The following is an 18,982-nucleotide window of genomic DNA, read 5'->3' on the forward strand; positions in this document are numbered from 1 at the left end:
ATTTCATTCACATAAAATTAAAATAAATACAAGGAGAGCTTATAAAATACTTCAAAAAAAAAAAGGAAAGAGTAAAGTTCAATATAATTAATTTTGGATGGGCCAGCAGCTTGTGGGGAAGCTCTATTTCTAAGACATTTAAAATTAATTCAAACACTCACATGCATTCACACTTGGTCCAGACATTTGATCACTCACAGAAGGCAAACATATTCACAGACATTCAATGTACAAAGCCTGGTTTTTATGAACTGATTTCCTAATTGTAAAACTGTTTTCTAAGAATTATGTTCAAATCGAATCCGGAAAGTTTAAAGATCCATTACTATGGTATGGAAATAGACGGTTCTAAATTCTTAGTTAATTTCGTTGATTAGTCAAGAAATCAGCTCATAAAAACTAGGTTTTAACTACTCTACGAAGAGGATTCGTTCAGACAATGGTGTTCTTGATCCAGAACTCCTTGATCATGTCGCTGCCCTTCTCGGCGATCATAATCACCGGGGCATTCGTATTGGCCGACACCAACTTGGGCATAATACTGGCATCGATCACGCGCAGTCCTCGGATCCCGTAGACCCTCAGTTTGGCGTCCACCACCGCATCCTTGTCCCAGTAGGGACCCATCTTGCAGGTGCCCACGGGATGGTAAATGGTGGACGTATACCGTCGCACCATGCACTCCCAGAAGGCGTCCGTGAAGAGGGGCACCTTTTCGCATCCCGGCCATCGGATGCTCGAAATTCTAGACCCAAATCGCTGCATCGCCTTCGTTCGTGATAAGGCCACCGCTATTTTTACGCCTTCGATCAGGGTCTTCATATCGAAGTCATCCGTCAGATAGTTTGGGAAGATGTAGGGATAGTCGAAGGGATTGCCACTCCTCAGACGAATATTACCCACGCTGCGGGGTCGCAGCAACATGGGTATTATGCTCCAGGCATCTCGATTGTTAATGGGTTCGAAGACAGCTCGATAGAAGGCTTCTGTCAATCCATGAGCCTTCCGCAGCTGCGCACCACCATCGGAGTTGGTCGATCCGGAGACGAAATGGAACTCAATATCCGGCCAATCCAACGAGCTATTCGCGTACTTGGTGTTCACATAGGCCAAACCCTCCACGCCGCCCAGAATGGTCAAAGGTCCTTGGCCAAAGACAGCATATTGCAGCACGGTTGACATGGTGTGAAAGCGATTCTCCACTATGGACACCGGCTGATTCACCAGGAAAGTCAGCCCACCCAGGCCAATGTGATCCTGCAGGTTTTCACCAACACTCAACTCCTTGATGAGCGGTATCCGATGTTTGGCCAATTCCTTGCGCGGTCCCACACCACTCAGCATCAGCAGTTGCGGACTATTGACCGATCCACCGGATAGAACCACCTCCTTGGTGGCCCGCACATGGTAGAGCTTCTGATCCTTGACAAATTCCACGCCAAATGCCAGTTTCGTCACCGGATCGATCATAATGCGAGTGACATGCGAATTCATCGAGATGTGCAAATTGGGACGCAATCTGGCGGGTCTGAGGAAAGCCTTCGAAGTGGAACACCTCGATCCGCGACGAGTGGTTCCCTGGGCAATCATAAAGCCCGTCATCTTTTCGCCATTCAAGTCCCGGTTCTCGTAGCCCATCTCCACACCCGCCTCCACAAAACTGGCCGCCAATGGAGTGTGATATGGCGCCTCGCCCACGGTGAGATAACCGCCAGTCGCATGATACGGTGTATTGGCCAGATACTGATTGGTGTTATCCTCCGACTTCTTGAAGTAATACAGGGCATCGCGATACGACCAACTGGGATTGCCCATGGCCTCCCAGTTGTCGTAGTCATGCTTCGATCCTCGCAAATACAACATATAGTTGAGAACGGAGCTGCCGCCCAAGACTTTGCCCCTGGGCCAATTGCAACGTCCGCCTTGCATGGCTGTAAAATAAATAGAAAAGATTTAGTTTTACATCTATATTTATATGGATCTATACAATTTCAATTTTGTTTCTATTTCGCCTTTAAAACTCTTGATCTCAATCAAACTTTAACTATACTCATATGAATATGTATTTCGAAAATGTTGCTTTTAATAAAAGAAACTGTACATTAAAAAACAACTGTAGATTAAACTAAAAAAATTATAAAGTTTCCAAACGGTAGCTATATGGATTCCTAATCCGCCTTTCAAACATTTGATCTTAAACCAAGTTTTAATATACCAAAATGTATATTTATTTTGCAAATGTTGGTTTTAAATATTTTTTTTTTATCTGGCAACTGGCTCATTTTGTCATCTACCCAACCATTTTATATTTATTTTTGTAGGAATGTAGTGACTGATTTCCAAAAAGTTGTTTTATTTATTTTACAATTAAAACAAAAGACTAAGACATCAAAATTATATGAATTTTATTTATTATAAAAAATGTTTGGCAAAAACCTGATAAACTTTTAGCCAATAAAATGTACTTACCCAAACATGAGGTACCCGATGGTTCGGTCTTGTACTGCCAGTCGACCTTGGAGAGCTGCAGATAGCCAGCCATCAGAGGGACATCGGTGAGTTCCGTTTCATCGCCGCCGGCCTCCAGGAGGAGTACGTTCCAATTCTCGACCTCCGTGAGGCGATTCGCCACCACCGCCCCCGCCGATCCGGCTCCTATCACTATAAAGTCATAGTGGTCGAGGATGTCGTCGCCACCGATGTCACTCGGCTTGGACTCCGGATCGATGATCTCCTCGTACTGGAAATAGGCCACCGCGGCCATCAGCATCGGGATGAACCAACTGTTGCTGGTGGCCGCCGTCACCGCTCCTCCAATTGCCGAGGCGGCTCCAACGATCGCCGAGCTCATTTTCTGGGTCGGGATCGAATGGGGTCTGTCCTATATGGGTCTTATATATAAAATATTTATATAGGTCGACCAAGTTTAGATGGAACGTGGCTGCAATGACAATCAAAATTGTTGGGTTACTAAGAGAAGTTGGAGCAAAGAAGTGGGTTTTGGGGAATAAAGAAATACAGAAATACAGAGAAGTGGACATGACATGAAAAGTGACATAGACATTTTGTATGTAATCGGGTTATAGGGTGCGATTTTCATACTCAATATTTTGATCACGAACGCATCGCTTTGATCGCGTCGATTTCGTAACTTGCATTTGTTATGCATACATTTGGCTGCGTCTTCGCATTGGATTCCCTCAACTCTGTGAAGTATTACGACCCAAGATAATCGTGATCGATAAATCTGAGAGTTAATGATTAATACAAACCATCACCCTTATATCTAAAGGCAATAAAAGGTTGTACTTGCTTAGGAGTATTAAAAAATAACAGATACTATAACAGATTTATATTCTTTAAAAACCGATTGTAATAATACATTAGCATTATTTCCGAAGAAATTTGCTAGCCATTTCATAAAGCAAAAATAGTTTTGATTTAAACACTTGTTAAACACCAAAGTATTACCTTAAATATTTTCTAATTATGTATGGCAATTAAATTTTATGTGGCTATTGAACCCGTTTTAAGTTATTTTTCCCAACGATTTTTCATCTACTTTTTATAAATCTTTCGCGTCACGTGCTGCACCCAGTGTTTTGGAATGTAAAAAAAGGTGTAATATGAGTATGGCTTTGGGTTAGAGAGGGAAGTGTGATGCGGCATCTTTGGTTGAGGGGCCTCCCGCATAAAAGTGAAATCTCCCAGTCTATTATAAAACTTTACTGGGCTGAAAAAAAAGCGGCAGCTGGCAACTTTTCACTCCCGGTCGAACGGCATGCAACAATTGTGATGCACACTCACATATTCCCTAACATATTCACTCACACGTACTCCTCTCACTTGCAACCAGTTTACGTGGATACAGTGCAACTTAAATAGCACGAATTTTGTTTCATTAAGTACAATTTAAGTGTCATTTTCGCACACCAAATAGATCGCTAACCATAGTTTGATATAGTAATATGTAACCGATATTGATAATGAAAAAAAAAACTACCACTTTGTTTTAATAATTGATAGTTTCAAGGAAAAAAATGATTATAAAGCAACCATTATAAAATGTAACAAATATTAAAAAAATAAAAAAATTATACCACTTTATTTTTAGAATATAAAAATTTTGTTCAGTGTTTAGAGTCTAGGTAATAATGCTGTTCAAATGATTTACTATCCTTGTAAATATTATTAAAAATTTACATTTTTGGAATAAGATACTAGTTAAAAAATATTAAATATTTAAAACATGTGGTTCTTCAATAGTTTATTTATCTATTAAGAACTAAACATTGTGCCTTTAACGGAAGTTTGACTGTATTTTGTGTCTGTTGATCTTAAAAACGGGAAGAAGTTAAGAGAGAGAAACACATTTCCTCTTGCCAATCTTTTACATAATCAAAGTCTAGTAACTATTTGAGACTGCTACTGATGATGTTTTTCTGTTTTTGTTGTTTAAGTCAATGGCAATTACAAAACTTGTTGTTGTTCCTGCTGTTGGTTGTTGTTTTTGTAAACAGGTTGTTAGAGTTGAATGTGCCCACAGATCAAGTTCAAGGTATTTAAAAAAAAATCTACACTGAACACAAAAATGCAAATGCAACATGAAAATGGTTTGCTAAACGGTTAATTAAACAATTGGCAAAGAGAAATGCATAACACTTAAACAGCGGCATGAATCACTTTCATTGAGAAAGCTTCTGCGTAGGCGTTGGAGAATTTTTATGCGTATTCCATTTTTTGTTTTTTTTTTTGGTTTCGAGCCCAAATTCATTTTTGTTTGATTTGATTTCTTTTTTTTTACGAATTTCGCGCTTGGCACACTTTTATTTCGCTCTCTTCACTCTTTACTCACTTGGGGGGAACAAAAATAAGAATTCTCGAATTCCTTAGCGCGATTTGTTTGTTTTTATTCTTGTGCGCACTTTCTTTCTTTTCTTTTCTTTTCTTTTAGTTTATTTCTCTTTCATTTGCTTTTGCGCATGCGTGCGTGATTTAAAAGCGTGTGTATTGTTGAATTCGGATTTGCGGAGCTTTAAAAAACGACCTCACGCTTTGAGGTTTGCTTGGTAAGTGAAGAAAGAAATGCCGAAGACACCGAAGACACCGCTAAAGATGGTAGCTCTCTCTCTCTCCTCCGCTCTCCCAAACTCCCATGCTCCCTCTCTCTTCAACTCTCTTTTTGGCTCTTTGGAGAGCATAGAACTGCCCTTTTGGGCCCCCATTTTGACGGTTAGTCCGTTACCTTTGTCCAATGGATATGGAAATTCGGACAATTGGACTTTGACAATTGCTTCCTGTTTGGTTGGATGTCTAAGTAAAATATATAGCCCATATTGACTTTTGGACTTTGTGACGTGTTTGCCGGCACGTAGCCATCCCATCATCACTCACACCATTTAAACACACGCTTCGGCGAAATGCTTTCACTCTTACTATTTGGTCAACTGGACAGCGCCAAAAGCTCCACTAAATTCAAAGGTGGCGGCGCTTTGCTGACAACACCTTTTTGTGGGTCACTGTGCATGTGACGTCAATTTTCCAGCACTAAAGTGGGCAAAAAGATTTGTAGGTCTAGACTTGGAGTACCTTCATTAAGCTAACAAAACCAATTTGACAAAATCATAGAAAAAAAAATTTCAAAGGTTCCACAGGATCCACTCAATCTTATATCAAAAGAAATGTCAAATAACTATTGCCTCCTTGTATAACCAAAGAATCTTTATCGATTACAGAATACATATGTAAAGAACCATATAATACCATTTCTAGGGGCTCTAATTCTTTAAATTTGAAATTGTCTCATCATCAAATACATCATTGAATTATTATTCGTTTAGTTTAGTAAGAAACAGATATATGCTATACCTAAAACTTTCTCGGCAATCAAATTCTATAAATTTGAAATCATCGTATATGGACTGTAACTTAAAAGCAATCATGAAATAAAAACTACTCCAAAAAAGCATACAAAATTTAAAAATAAAATCAGAAAGAACAGTAGGCTCTTATAGGAACTTTTGAATAGCAGCTTGAGTATATCATATATCTCATTCAAAATCATAGTATTAGTATTGTGTCGTACGCTCAAGTTCGCTGTAAATGAATACCAAAATATTTGATTATGATATCTGAAGATGTAATGCTAATTAATAACCCATTCTGGTGTTGTTTCCTCTATTTCCAGGTGGCTGCTGCGGATCGACCAAGAAGCGTACGATCGTGGGCGGATGGGCGTGGGCGTGGTGGCTGGTGACCGACGTGCAGCGACTGTCCCTCAACGTGATGACCCTCAATCCGATGTGCGAGAACGTGGAGACCTCGCAGGGTGTGCCACTGACGGTGACTGGAGTGGCCCAGTGCAAGATCATGAAGGTACGATCGCCGCCATGGGCGTTCTGAGCCCATCTCCGCTGGTTTGTGGGTACTCTGGCCACCCTTTTCTCTTCTCTGCACCCCCCAAATCTGAGCGAAAGTGATTGAAGCTTGCCCGAGTTCGTTTTCAGTTTCGTATGCAAGATTTGTTGGTTTGTTTCCTGATATATATACCCGTATAATATCCGATATATTCTTAGCTGATTAGAGTGCCGAAATAGTAGTGAGTTGGAATCCTGCCTGCACCCGTTTATTGAAACTGTTTATTCATACATATCTTCTCTATAACCGATCCGTATCGAGAACTTACTTTAATCAAATGTTTGGCTCTTTGTTTTGTACATTTCCCGCCCGATTCCCAAGTAATCCAACCTCCATCCCCATCGAATGCATATTTAGCCTAGCAAGTGCTCTCAATCTGACCACCGCCAAGTAAGTTGCGATCGTCCATCCCGGCGATCTTCTCACGTAGACCTAAAAAAAAGGCATAGACGTAGAACAGCACCTAGAACTCATCGTACACCCCACCTGTTTGTCCCTTTATTTCGATACAAAATTATTCCCTTTTACCTGTATTCCGCTCCTAATAGTTTTGTTCTTAACTATATTTTCTTTTATTAGGTTGCATTTTTAATTAAGATTTGCTCTTAGCTTGTTAGCTGTACTTGAACAGTTTTGTGACAGAAACATCGTGATTTTACTTTGACTATTTTGGACATATCCGTCGTGTTCGGACAGTTTCATATTTTATTTAAAATCAAATTTTCAAATTAATAATTCATATTAACCGATTTTGTTTTGTCTTTAATATTATTCATTCCTTTTCTTGACTTTTTCATTTCCTAGCAATGTCTTCTCACTTTTCAGTTTTAATGTTATCACTCGGAGGTTAAGGCATTCGATTATTCCATTATTTATTCACTGGTTTTCGGGATCTGTTGATCTTCAACTCATTCCTTTACTAGATCACTTACTCAGTGTTAAATTCAAATGTCTATTTCTTTGTACACTTGATTTTCAGATCAGACGATGCTATTGTCATATATATATCTCAAAAAAGTAAATAAAAGTTATTTAGCTTTGAGTTTTTTTTTTTTTGAGTTCAAAACCTTAATAATGGTCTATATGAATCCGATTTTCTAAAGATTTTCGGATAGTTTCAATCTAAACAATGGACTATTTAAACGTGTACCTTACTTCGTAGCAAACTAACTGTATATCATATCAAAGCACTCCACTTGTCTGATCACAAAAATCAGTGATTGCAGCACAAAAAATATAAATATGTAAATGTACACTTCACTTTCCAGATAGTCGCAATTATGATCGATTTATAAGTATACTAAAGATTTGCCTGCCTCAAAATTATGTTCTATTACTTAATTATTTCCATTCGATTTTGCAGTCATCTTCGTATAAGCATAACGATTATAATAACGACGAGGTATGTTTATTATTGCATTTATTTTATTAAACATCCATGGGTTCTATTCTTGTTGCTTATTTGGCGTTCTAACGAAATTTTAAAAAACTATATATAAATTTATTTTCATATTTTTTCAAGCACCCTTAACACCTACCCACACACACACACGCATCCACACACACATTTACCGAAAAGGGATCATAATCCATTTTTTTAGTATTAATTGCATGTGCTTTTGTCTGGGCCTTCTAAGCCCATGGATTTGTTTTACGTATGCATTTTATGTTTATCAAATTCATTCAATCATCATCATCAGAAGCTGAGGAGGAAGAAGAAGGAGAAAGAAAAGTACAGTCTGCAAAATAATACAAAGAAATTATCGAAAATCGAAACCTTGTTGATCTCTGTGTTCTACTCTCTTTTTTCTCTACTTTCTTTTCACCAAATCGACCAAAAACCCTGCGACCGATCGTTCAACGTTCAACTCATCAAAAAAAAACTAATCCGTAAATAACTGTAACTGTAAACGAAATCAACTATAATTAACCTACCAAAAAAAAAAAACAAACACACACGCATTGAACCAACAAATATCATTAAAATCGAATTTGTTATACTCCAAAAAATACCACAAAAAATACTGCTCCTCTACCGTTACTGCTACCGTTATACTGCTCTGGTTGCTGCTGTTATACCGTTATACTCCATGTATCGCTCTATATCTCTATATATACAATACATATATATATTTATATATATCTCTGTCTCGCTCTGTCTATGTGTGCATGTGCGTGTGTGTGGGTAAACTATAATTAAAACGAAACAAAAAAACAAACAAAAAACTCATACAAACCAAAAATATACGTACTAAAAATTTAAAAATATATAAAACAAAAAAAAAAAAAAACAATCAATCGAACCTACAAAATGCCGTCACACACATGCACACCGACACTGACTTACGGAAACATATACACAACCACACCCAAAAAAAAAAAAACTCACAACTCAAACACACCCACACCTACACACACACACACGTACAGATGATGAATGTTTATTATTTCCACCATCAGGCCGACGAGCTTCTAGGCACTGCCAGCGAGCAATTTCTGGGCAAGAGCGTCAAGGAGATCAAGCAGACGATCCTGCAGACCCTCGAAGGACATCTGAGGGCTATATTGGGTGAGTTCCAGCCGTTGCGATATTCAAATCCGAAAGAAAAAATTGCATAAACTCCTATGAAAGTAACCTTCAATTATCAAAATTGGCTTGGCATAAATATTTTAGGAAAAATTACTTAAGGTTAAGGTCATAATAATCACCAGTAAAACTATTCGATATCAGGTTTAAATTTGTGTCAATTCATGATCCCAGAAGCTGAAGTCTGGTCTTTCTGAAAAGCCTTATTAAAATGGATCTTGGTCACTACACACCCACACAAGTTATGGCTAAATTTAGTCTGATCATGGATTGTATGTCTAATATTTTTACATTTTTTAAAGGAATTAACAGTAATCAAAATCACAAGAAATAGACCAGCAAAGATTAAGGAAAACAAAATCCGTAAAAGTATAGGATTTGTTTGCAGCTCTGTTTAATTGATTTCATAAATATTCCATATGTTGCATACTTTTGGGTGCGGACATTGAAAAGCTTTTGTGTACTGCCAACTAAATAAACAACACGAATGTATTAATTAATCTTTTGCCGCTTTTAAAATTTATTTTTTTTTTGGGTTTTGTGAAATGTTCAAATGATCCTGTTTTCAGGTTTTCATAATTCTTTTTTTTTTTTTTGGTTTCGAATTGCCTTTAAATGTAACTTGTTAAATTTTTTAACGTTTGACACATGTTTTGGTTTAGCTAAGCTTCAGTTTGTTTTTTTTATGTCTTTTAGGGTGCTTCGATGTATTTATCAATTCTTGAATAAGATTTGCCTTTTGTTTTCGTTTTTTGTTTAAGGGATTGAAATTGATTCTCTTAAACCAGCATTTTGATTCTTTATACGTTATTTCTTCAGATTGATTGGGTTCCGTTCAGTCTTTTATATTGGGCTCATTTTCAGAAGGGCTCTTTTTTGTTTTGTTTGGCAAATAACTCAATTGCGAAATGGTAATTAACACCTACAAGCATCATTTTTTGTAATACATATCCAGATGGGGCTGATCGAACATATTAATGGCGTAGTCCAGTTCGTCCAGCTGTCGTTCGATGGCCATTTTACGGTTGCGCACGCGCAGAGTTGGCTCCGAAACGGGCAAATGGTTATATTCCTCGACGAGTTTGCCATACTTCAAGTGGGCATCCTGGAGTGCCGCATTCCGCTCATTTTTGGTCAGTGGGGTATAGCCCTCAGGTGCCTGTGCGTGTGCCTGTGCCGGTTCCGGTGCCTGTGTCTCTACCATTTTATTTTCCCTGACCTTTTGATCCTGCAAATGCGCTGGTGGCGGCATTACCTCCATTATCTTTGACATACGACTAACTTGAGATCTCTTCGAAACCGTGGTGCCTCTCGAGGCCACTGTAATGTTCGACTTGATGGTGGCATTTGAACGAATACTCTCCTGGGAAACGGATCGCTTGGACTTGAGGGTCTTCGCAGAGGCCCTGCTGCGGGCACTCAAAGGGGCCTCGGGATCGGTGTTCTCCTGTGAAGGATCAGGAGGAGTCCTCTGGGATCTATGCGACACTCGGGACACCCGGGAGCATAGAGAAACGCGATCGGCCTGATCACCTTCGCCCTGCTTTGGGTTCACTACGGGTTCACCTCCGATTTGTTGACCCACTGTCTCAGCTTGGTGACCCTGATGGTCAGCCACTACCTGTCCTAGGTGACCCTGATGGTTCTGGTGACCCTGATGGTTCTGGTGACCCTGATGCGGAGCCACCATCTGTCCTTGGTGACCCTGATGGCTCTGGTGACAGTGGCAACCCTGGCAGCATCTTCTCGGCGCCTTCTCCTTTTGCTGGTCCACCCAGCCACCCTGCAAGCGCTCCTGCTCCTTTTGCTTCGCCTGACGCTTGTCCAAGTCACAACCACACGGATTTGGTGGCTGCCTGCGAAGTTGATCACTCTTGAAGCCATACGGCTGGGCCAGACCACTCCTCAAATTGGGAGCTTCATGGGCGGCGGAGTGAGTCTGGCGTGCACGCAGCTGCTGGCTATTCTGGACATGGGGACGCAGCTTCTCTGCATAGTGAAGAACCACTGGACGCCACAGGGGCACCCGACGAGCATTGGCCGCCGCCAAACCGCGGCCATTGGGCTCCATTCGGGAGACATTTAGCTTGTTCTCCTGCAGGAAATCACGACCGCCGCCATGTGCACGCCGTAACGACATCATACTCTTCGAGATATATCAACTTGTGGGGCTAAAAATTGAAAATATTTTGTTACTGGAAACGAAACGAAAAAATACTTTAACTTGTTTCGGAAGTGAGAGCTAGGCGATTTATTTTTAGGTGTGCGTTACGGTCGGAGTGGAAAATGATACTGAACTTTCGGCGACCAGGACATTGACAAGTTTGACGAGGTTAGCGGCAATGCCTACTTGACAAAGAATTTCTCCCTGACCGACCACTATCAATTTTCAGTTATGTCTATAATTTAAAATATTAAGTGTTAAATGTGTACGTGCTATGAATACATTATTATTATGGTGTTTCTATATTATCGATTGGCTTGCATTAGTCTTCTAGGTATCCAGTTTTTGCTTTCCAAAGGCAATTGCAACAAACTGTCATGCTAAACGTGTACATTTTAATTCATAATTAACAGGGAAATAGGGAACCTTAAACGTTTCAGTTGTTTGCGCCTAAATGTTCCGGCAAACATTTGTTTCCCGATGGCATTTGTTTCAAGTTAAGTCTCACAATACAAATATAAAAACAAGAAAGACAGCAAACTTCGGCAAGCCGAAGTTCATATACCCTTGCAGCTATCGCAAGAATTAAATATTTTTGAAAACATTAAAATTATGATTTACTTGCGTATATGTTTAAAAACATTGAAGCTATGACGATTTGCAGCTTAATTATTTGATTGTTCTATTATATATTTTTATTATTTGTATGGGAGCTATATGATATAGTCGTCCGATTTTGATGAAATTTTAACCATAATTCTGAAATATTTAACCATTGCTATATGTCGAAGAACTAAACAAAAAATTAAAAAACAGCAAAGTTATAATTTTTTTCAATTGTTTTTCCGATTGTTCCTATGGGAGCTATATGCTATAGTCGTCCGATTTTGATGAAATTAAAACCATAATTCTGAATTATTTAACCATTGCTATATGTCGAAGAACTAAACAAAAAATTAAAAACAGCAAAGTTATAATTTTTTTTCAATTATTTTTCCGATTGTTCCTATGGGAGCTATATGCTATAGTCGTCCGATTTTGATGTAATTTAAACCATAATTCTGAATTATTTAACCATTGCTATATGTCGAAGAACTAAACAAAAAATTAAAAAACAGCAAAGTTATAATTTTTTTTCAATTATTTTTCCGATTGTTCCTATGGGAGCTATATGCTATAGTCGTCCGATCCGGCTCGTTCCGACTTATATACTACCTGCAATAGAAAGACAACTTTTGGGAAAGTTTCATGCAGATAGCTTTAAAACTGAGAGACTAGTTTGCATATAAACGGACGGACAGACGGACAGACGGACAGACTGACAGACGGACAGACGGACGGACAGACGGACAGACGGACGGACAGACGGACATGGCTAGATCGACTCTACTAGTGATGCTGATCAAGAATATATATACTTTATAGGGTCGGAAACGTCTCCTTCACTGCGTTGCAAACTTCTGACTGAAATTATAATACCCTCTGCAAGGGTATAATTATTCAATTTGGTTGGAAACGTTAGGAAAAAGGTTTTGTACGAGTTCGCAATTCAAACCATTCTGTTTGCTAAGACCTGTCCACGACCTTGATGGCCAATCTACAGCTTTTAATTAAACATAACTCGAGTCGAGGGTTTATGAGCCCATCGAACCCGAGTCGTTATATGTACAATACCATAGTTTACTATAGTTTAGTCTACAGTGTGTTTACGAGACGCTCGAGACCTCAAGGCGGTTTCCAATTGTCGGCGCGATTACAATTTCATTTTGCGAGCCGGTGGTACCCGATTCCAGTGCCAGTACCGATTCCCACACCCATACTTATACCTATAACAATTCCGATTCCGAATCCGAGTCCGAGTCTACGGACAATTTGAGCTGTCAGTTGTAAGCGCATCGTGAGACGCTCTGGTTGTCGCTTTTTCAATCGCGTGTGAATAATCGTGGCAGGGGGGGTCGAAAATTAATAATATTAATAATTGTGGGGGCCATGGAGACCTTCGCTCTTCAAGGAAATCAGCTGTGATCTCAGATCTACCACCACGATCCGATTTTAACCCGCTCGAACCCCTTTTTTTTGCTGTTGTTGTTAAAGTGACGTCACTGTGGCATAGTGTGGATGGTCTTATCAACGCCAGCGATAAGACTGCGTCAAATGACGTCAAAAATAATAGAGAACCCGAACATGATTTAATTAAAAGCCCGCAAAGTTAAATGGTTGGATAGTGGACGCAGAGCAGATAGCAATCCAATAAGTAGAGCCCCGTTTTGTGGCCAACGAAACAGTTGGTCGACGACATGTCCGCCGTGTGGATGGGCGTCTTCAAGGTGGCCCTGATAGTGGGCGTTACCTCGCTGGTGGTCAGGCGGTAAGGTCATCGATTAAGGGTGGAAAGAACAACCACCAACCAAAGGAAAATATCACCCCGAATAGTGGTCATTTAGTCGCTTTATTTATCATAGTCAACGCGGCTGTTATCTGTGGCATGCCAAACGGGGTATTTATTTATCAACATAGATAAAGGCGTTCACTTAACAATACTTAAATAACATTTATTATTTATTTACCAACATAGGTCAAATCATTCCCAAAGTTAAAAATTAGCAATTTGTCCTTCCAGTTAAGTACGTGCTCGATATTCGCCATTCCAAGGCAATTGCAATTTTTTTCCGACTTGGAAACGTGATTTGTATATTGCATATAAAGTTGAATAATTGCATGTCTGAAAAAGACTATACGTATTTGTTTTAAATTTCTTGGATGTAAGTCAAAACAAATTTGTAACGTATTGTTTTCAAACAAAACAAACAAAATATATATATTTTTTTAATGATTAAACACCTTTAATTAAAATAAACTTTGATATTAAATACCTATTTGTTTGTCATATTTTATATTATTGCATTATTTAATTTTCCCAATCGTTTTTTTACAAAATGAATAATAAAATATTTAAGAAAAAGCAGAATGTTAAATCCGACTGACATAAAAATAATATTTATATCTATTCCATATATTATTTAACATTTGTTTGAGGGTATAATTTAGCCAATTTATGAACATGATCCAAGAATTCAGTATTTACCTATGAAAAATAAAAATGTTTGGACTTCTATACAGAACAAAACAAAATGCCATTTTTAGAATCGACCTAAGAATTGTCATTTGTTTTCTTTGTGTAATGGCCATAAATAGTTAGCTGCCCCCATAAAGACACCCATTTAATATTGGATTCTTTTGCTTGTGACCTTGCAGGAACGCTTACAGTCGAAGAGGTGTACAAGGACCGCGACCAGTTCGCGGCCTTGGTCCGCGAGGTGGCCGCTCCTGACGTGGGTCGCATGGGCATCGAGATTCTGTCGTTCACCATCAAGGATGTCTACGACGATGTGCAGTACCTGGCCTCGCTGGGCAAGGCCCAGACGGCGGTGGTCAAGCGCGATGCCGATGCCGGAGTGGCGGAGGCCAACCGAGATGCCGGCATCCGTGAGGCAGAGTGCGAGAAGAGCGCCATGGACGTGAAGTACTCGACGGACACGAAGATCGAGGACAACACTAGGATGTACAAGCTGCAGAAGGCCAACTTCGATCAGGAGATCAACACGGCCAAGGCCGAGTCGCAGCTGGCCTACGAACTGCAGGCGGCCAAGATCCGGCAGCGCATTCGTAACGAGGAGATCCAGATCGAGGTGGTGGAGCGGCGCAAGCAGATCGAGATCGAGTCGCAGGAGGTGCAGCGCAAGGATCGCGAGCTCACCGGCACCGTCAAGCTGCCCGCCGAGGCGGAGGCCTTCCGCCTCCAGACCCTCGCCCAGGCCAAGCAGTGAGTATCATAAACATAAGCTACAACGCGAATTCTTTAGCAATATTTATTTGAAGCTTAGGCACATAACCCAACCACAAGTAAAAAACTATAGCGTACCAGAAATTGACATTATTACTTTAAATTGATTTATGTTATTATTATTAACATTTACATCGCGAATTCTTCAGGAACCATAAATACTAACACCAACCGTAACTACGACTTTAATTTTATATACGTTTATATTATTAATATTAACACATAGAATATCATCAATTAATTGGAGGTTAAACATAACCATCTAAGCGGTAAATCAATTTTATCGCCTAACTGAAACTGATTAGGTCTTTGGTTTGATTTCTTTTATCATTATTTCCATTAAGAATTCATTATAGTGACTTACTAAATAACCACTAGTACAATTCTTATCAACAAGCAATTACCCAGAATCTACAACAAAATCAGAACTGAATCGACCAAGAATTTCAAATAATCATTATATATATTTATATATATATTTTGTGGTAAGAGTTTGTACATAGAGTCGAATTTTATTTATGACCAACAATAGTTGTTATGGGAACTATAATTCCAACGATGCAGCTTTGTCATTTTAGTACCGAGTAGTTAACCATTATCTATTGCTGATAAACTGAATTTCAGCACGAATGATTGCAGTCATCATTAAATAAAAAGTAATATATAGCCATAGCTCAAAGGCTAATAATTGTGTTGTAGAGAAATGTTTGTGGTATTTAAAATTGTTTAAGTCCTTATTTAATCTCAGGCTGTGTGAGGTAAATTTAAATTAATTCAATCCATTAATTTATTACTTAGCACTTTTAATGGTTGTTAAATGTTTATTTTTTAAGATATGCGCAATTCCCTTGGTAAAAAAGGAACAAAATTGTTTTTAAAAGCCATTCTAAAAACCCATTTTCCACTATTTTAGATGCCAGACCATCGAGAGTGCTCGTGCCGAGGCGGAGCGTATCCGGAAGATTGGATCTGCGGAGGCCCATGCCATCGAGTTGGTGGGCAAGGCGGAGGCAGAGCGCATGCGGATGAAGGCCCATGTGTATAAGCAGTACGGCGACGCTGCCATCATGAACATTGTGCTCGAATCGCTGCCGAAGGTTGGTTTTTAATCATAGATTATATTCCTTTGGAACTGCACTAATAACGTATTGAAATCCCACCCAGATTGCCGCCGAGGTGGCTGCACCGCTGGCCAAGACAGAGGAGATTGTCCTGATCGGCGGCAACGATAATATTACCAACGACGTGACCCGCTTGGTGGCCCAGCTACCGCCCTCGATCAACGCCCTGACTGGAGTGGATCTATCCAAGGTTCTTTCCAAGATTCCCGGGGCCAAGGCGTGAAACCTAATGGAGTGGGAGATCCAGCAAATGGCAATGACAACGTAACGCAGCGCAAAGGAATTGTAACCGATCAAAAACAAACCGATGGGGATGGAACGAAAAAATGAGAAAGAGACGGCAGAAGAGCGAAAGAAAAGGACGGCGATAGTGTGCTAGAGAGGGAGCGGGCATTTGTTAGAGCGAGACAGCAGCAAACTGAACGAGAAGCTCACAGCTTGAGTTTCAAAATGCAATCGAACGTAGCAAAATGTACTCCGATATTATATTTATATATATATATATATATATTTGTATATGTATATGCACACATACAATACACACATACACTTGTCTCGTCTGTGTGGTGTGCCAGTGTGTGTGTGTGTGATGTTTGCCCGCGTAACAATCAAAAAGCAAAAAAAAAACCAACGTTAATCTCAGCTAAAGTTATGCATTTCGTACGCAACATTTTGTGGCCTTTTCTCTCAAAAACGAAAAACCGATAACGATAACAAAAATCAACGTGAAATTTGTATAACTTTAAAGCGAAAACCATTTAAGCAGAGTGTTAGCTATTTATTTATTAAACTATATATACTATATACTTGCAGACTTGCTATACACAAAGAGTTCTTCTAAGAAACAACATAAAATTTCATGACAAACAGTGTTGTAAAGCTGTATATCAATTTACAGTGTTGTCCGGGTAGTCTTTCTCTTTCTTTCTCATACAAATTCGATTTGCTAAAGGAATTTTCATCTGTCCAAACTACAACTACTGCCTATCGACTAAGGCCAAATCTATAAGCTAGGGAAATGGAAAGAGAGAGAAAGAGTACTTAATATGCTGCCGATCGATCATAAAATTCAAGGGCCAATCTCAAGTCTTTAATATCAAGAAAATCTTTATCAGAGCTTATAAGATGTGCAATATTATTAATTCTAATTTAAATCAATGAAGATATAAGATCAATTATTAGACGTCCCGTTTGGAAATATTTTTAAGTAAAGATATTTGTTTTCTGTCCTCTATAATGTTATATGTTAATTGCTACTTTCAGACATTTTTGACAATTCATTTAGAATTTTATTATAACCTAAACTTTCCCGCATTTGAGTTAACTCTTATATGCTTTATCTGAATTTTGTTAGTAGTTCTGTTTTTCCCGGAACGTGCCATATAGGGTTACAAATTGACAGATATGTTTTCGTTAGATGCTTCAATTTTTATTTTCATTAAATAACGTTTCAATTTTTGTTGACTCTTAATAATGTCTGATAAATTGCTAGAAATACCAAATCAAACATAATATTTTACTCGATCGATTGAAATGGCATTTGATAAATACCACATATATAACTTTACAACACAGTTTCCTCTGCAGTTGGCGCTCTTCCAAAACTCACATACACACACTAACCAACACACAAACATGCGTTTGGATTTTTGTATTTACTTTAGTGCACAAAGAGAAATGAATATACATTTGTTTGTTATAATTCAGTGACATCCTATACAAAAAAACATTCATATAAGTATGTCTGTCTCGCTTAATATATATTTTTTCATGTTTATTTTTTATATAATAACACATATTTACCTACGAATATGCATTTACAAGTTTTGTACTTTAATCTTACACTGTTTAATTTATAGCAAAAGCAACAAAATAAAAAACAAACATTTTTGTTATTTACTTACATCTAACTGGAATTTTCATAGTTAAGAAAATATTTCAGTCCTTTTATTTTGCTAGAGTAATTACCCCTAATTTTTGTAAACACTACTCCAAATCACACCCACACCCATTAGACACACACACTCACACCCACATATATATTTTTTTTCTATTGTATATTAAGTGCAAGTAATTTTAAATGTAGCGCAGTGTGAAAGATAAACAGAACATGAACCACAACCAACGGAAAAACTAACTAAAAGCTAAACCTAAATAAATAAAATGTAAAATTTTGTGTATTTTGTCGTAAATAAATAAATTGAAAAATACATTTTTGCTTTTTTTTTTAGCTTGGTCAACAGAAGACGCATTGTTAAATGAGAGACGTTTTTGTGCAACCGGTGACCCGAACTATATGGATTTATCAGAAATAAAAATGTATGACCATTTTTTCATTTTTTTACAAAGGGCTTCTCTGCAAAAATTAAACATTTTAAGCAGTGAATTCCATTAAATCTCTTAATCGTTTTTCTGCTTTTGAAGGTTCCACAAAAAACACATTTCTTTCGAGTTTTTTTTCTTGAAATTCGCCAAAATAGGGTTCTCATTAATAGAAAGTAGATAGGTAGACAACAATCGGTTTATAAAAAATAAATCATGTTTTGATGCAAAATTTTTAAAAATCGATTTTTTTAAGATTAATTTTTGACCAATTGTTTTGATTTTTTGAAAATAATTGAAATAGTGAAAAATTTTAACCTGTGCATGCCATTTGATTGGCAATTTAATGAAGAAACTCACCGATGTGTGACATTCCATCTTTTGACCATTTCTTCTCACCGTTTTGATAGAAAAACTGATTTTTATGAGTTTTATTTTGGTTTTTGGAGACTTTTCCAAAAACAAAATCATGAATCCTAGAGCCATTAAAGGGACTGTTTTGAATAGCTACCCATCCACAGTCAGGA

At 38.3% G+C, this 18,982-nt stretch overlaps 3 protein-coding genes across 10 annotated transcripts in view; 1 reads left to right on the forward strand and 2 right to left on the reverse strand.

The window, feature by feature from the left end:
- LOC108148113 (flotillin-2) overlaps positions 1 to 18,343 on the forward strand; it is a 113,432-nt gene extending 95,089 nt beyond the window's left edge. For 3 of the 7 annotated variants that reach the window (XM_017274959.2, XM_017274958.2, XM_017274960.2), the window contains exons 3-8: positions 6,188 to 6,375; positions 7,781 to 7,819; positions 8,878 to 8,986; positions 14,424 to 14,991; positions 15,926 to 16,109; positions 16,177 to 18,343. In XM_017274959.2, the coding sequence (XP_017130448.1) occupies positions 6,188 to 6,375; positions 7,781 to 7,819; positions 8,878 to 8,986; positions 14,424 to 14,991; positions 15,926 to 16,109; positions 16,177 to 16,356 (1,268 nt within the window). In that variant the 3' untranslated portion in view covers positions 16,357 to 18,343. Of the gene's footprint in view, positions 1 to 6,187; positions 6,376 to 7,780; positions 7,820 to 8,847; positions 8,987 to 13,433; positions 13,537 to 13,772; positions 13,793 to 14,423; positions 14,992 to 15,925; positions 16,110 to 16,176 lie in introns of those variants that run through there. The other 4 variants (XM_041710725.1, XM_041710726.1, XM_017274964.2 and 1 more) reach the window with 4 other exon arrangements.
- Positions 48 to 4,895, reverse strand: LOC108148107 (glucose dehydrogenase [FAD, quinone]). Its single transcript, XM_017274952.2, has 3 exons — positions 4,856 to 4,895; positions 2,470 to 2,941; positions 48 to 1,931 (listed from the first exon to the last, which is right to left on the reverse strand). The coding sequence occupies exons 2-3, from the start codon at positions 2,849 to 2,851 to the stop codon at positions 433 to 435; spliced, it is 1,881 nt and encodes a 626-aa protein (XP_017130441.1). The 5' UTR covers positions 2,852 to 2,941; positions 4,856 to 4,895; the 3' UTR covers positions 48 to 432.
- Positions 9,408 to 11,306, reverse strand: LOC108148115 (putative mediator of RNA polymerase II transcription subunit 26). Of its 2 annotated transcripts, none has more exons than XM_017274966.2 (2): positions 11,229 to 11,267; positions 9,408 to 11,166 (listed from the first exon to the last, which is right to left on the reverse strand). In XM_017274966.2, the coding sequence occupies exon 2, from the start codon at positions 11,145 to 11,147 to the stop codon at positions 9,936 to 9,938; it is 1,212 nt and encodes a 403-aa protein (XP_017130455.1). In that variant the 5' UTR covers positions 11,148 to 11,166; positions 11,229 to 11,267; the 3' UTR covers positions 9,408 to 9,935. The 2 variants fall into 2 exon arrangements, with proteins under 2 accessions (XP_017130455.1, XP_017130454.1); XM_017274965.2 differs by having other exon boundaries at positions 9,409 to 11,175; positions 11,229 to 11,306.
- Positions 18,344 to 18,982: the final 639 nt, after the last annotated feature.

This window comes from Drosophila elegans, unplaced genomic scaffold (assembly GCF_018152505.1).
Source record: "Drosophila elegans isolate 14027-0461.03 unplaced genomic scaffold, ASM1815250v1 contig_149, whole genome shotgun sequence".
In the NCBI taxonomy this organism is placed as follows: domain Eukaryota; kingdom Metazoa; phylum Arthropoda; class Insecta; order Diptera; family Drosophilidae; genus Drosophila; species Drosophila elegans.

Bases quoted from the DNA above. Each gene is read 5' to 3' on its own strand.
- LOC108148115 (XM_017274966.2), bottom strand. From the start codon at position 11,147: ATGATGTCGTTACGGCGTGCACATGGCGGCGGTCGTGATTTCCTGCAG.
- LOC108148107 (XM_017274952.2), bottom strand. From the start codon at position 2,851: ATGAGCTCGGCGATCGTTGGAGCCGCCTCGGCAATTGGAGGAGCGGTG. The intron at 1,932-2,469 runs GTAAGTACATTT...TTTATTTTACAG, and splicing joins ATCGGGTACCTCATGTTTGG to CCATGCAAGGCGGACGTTGC.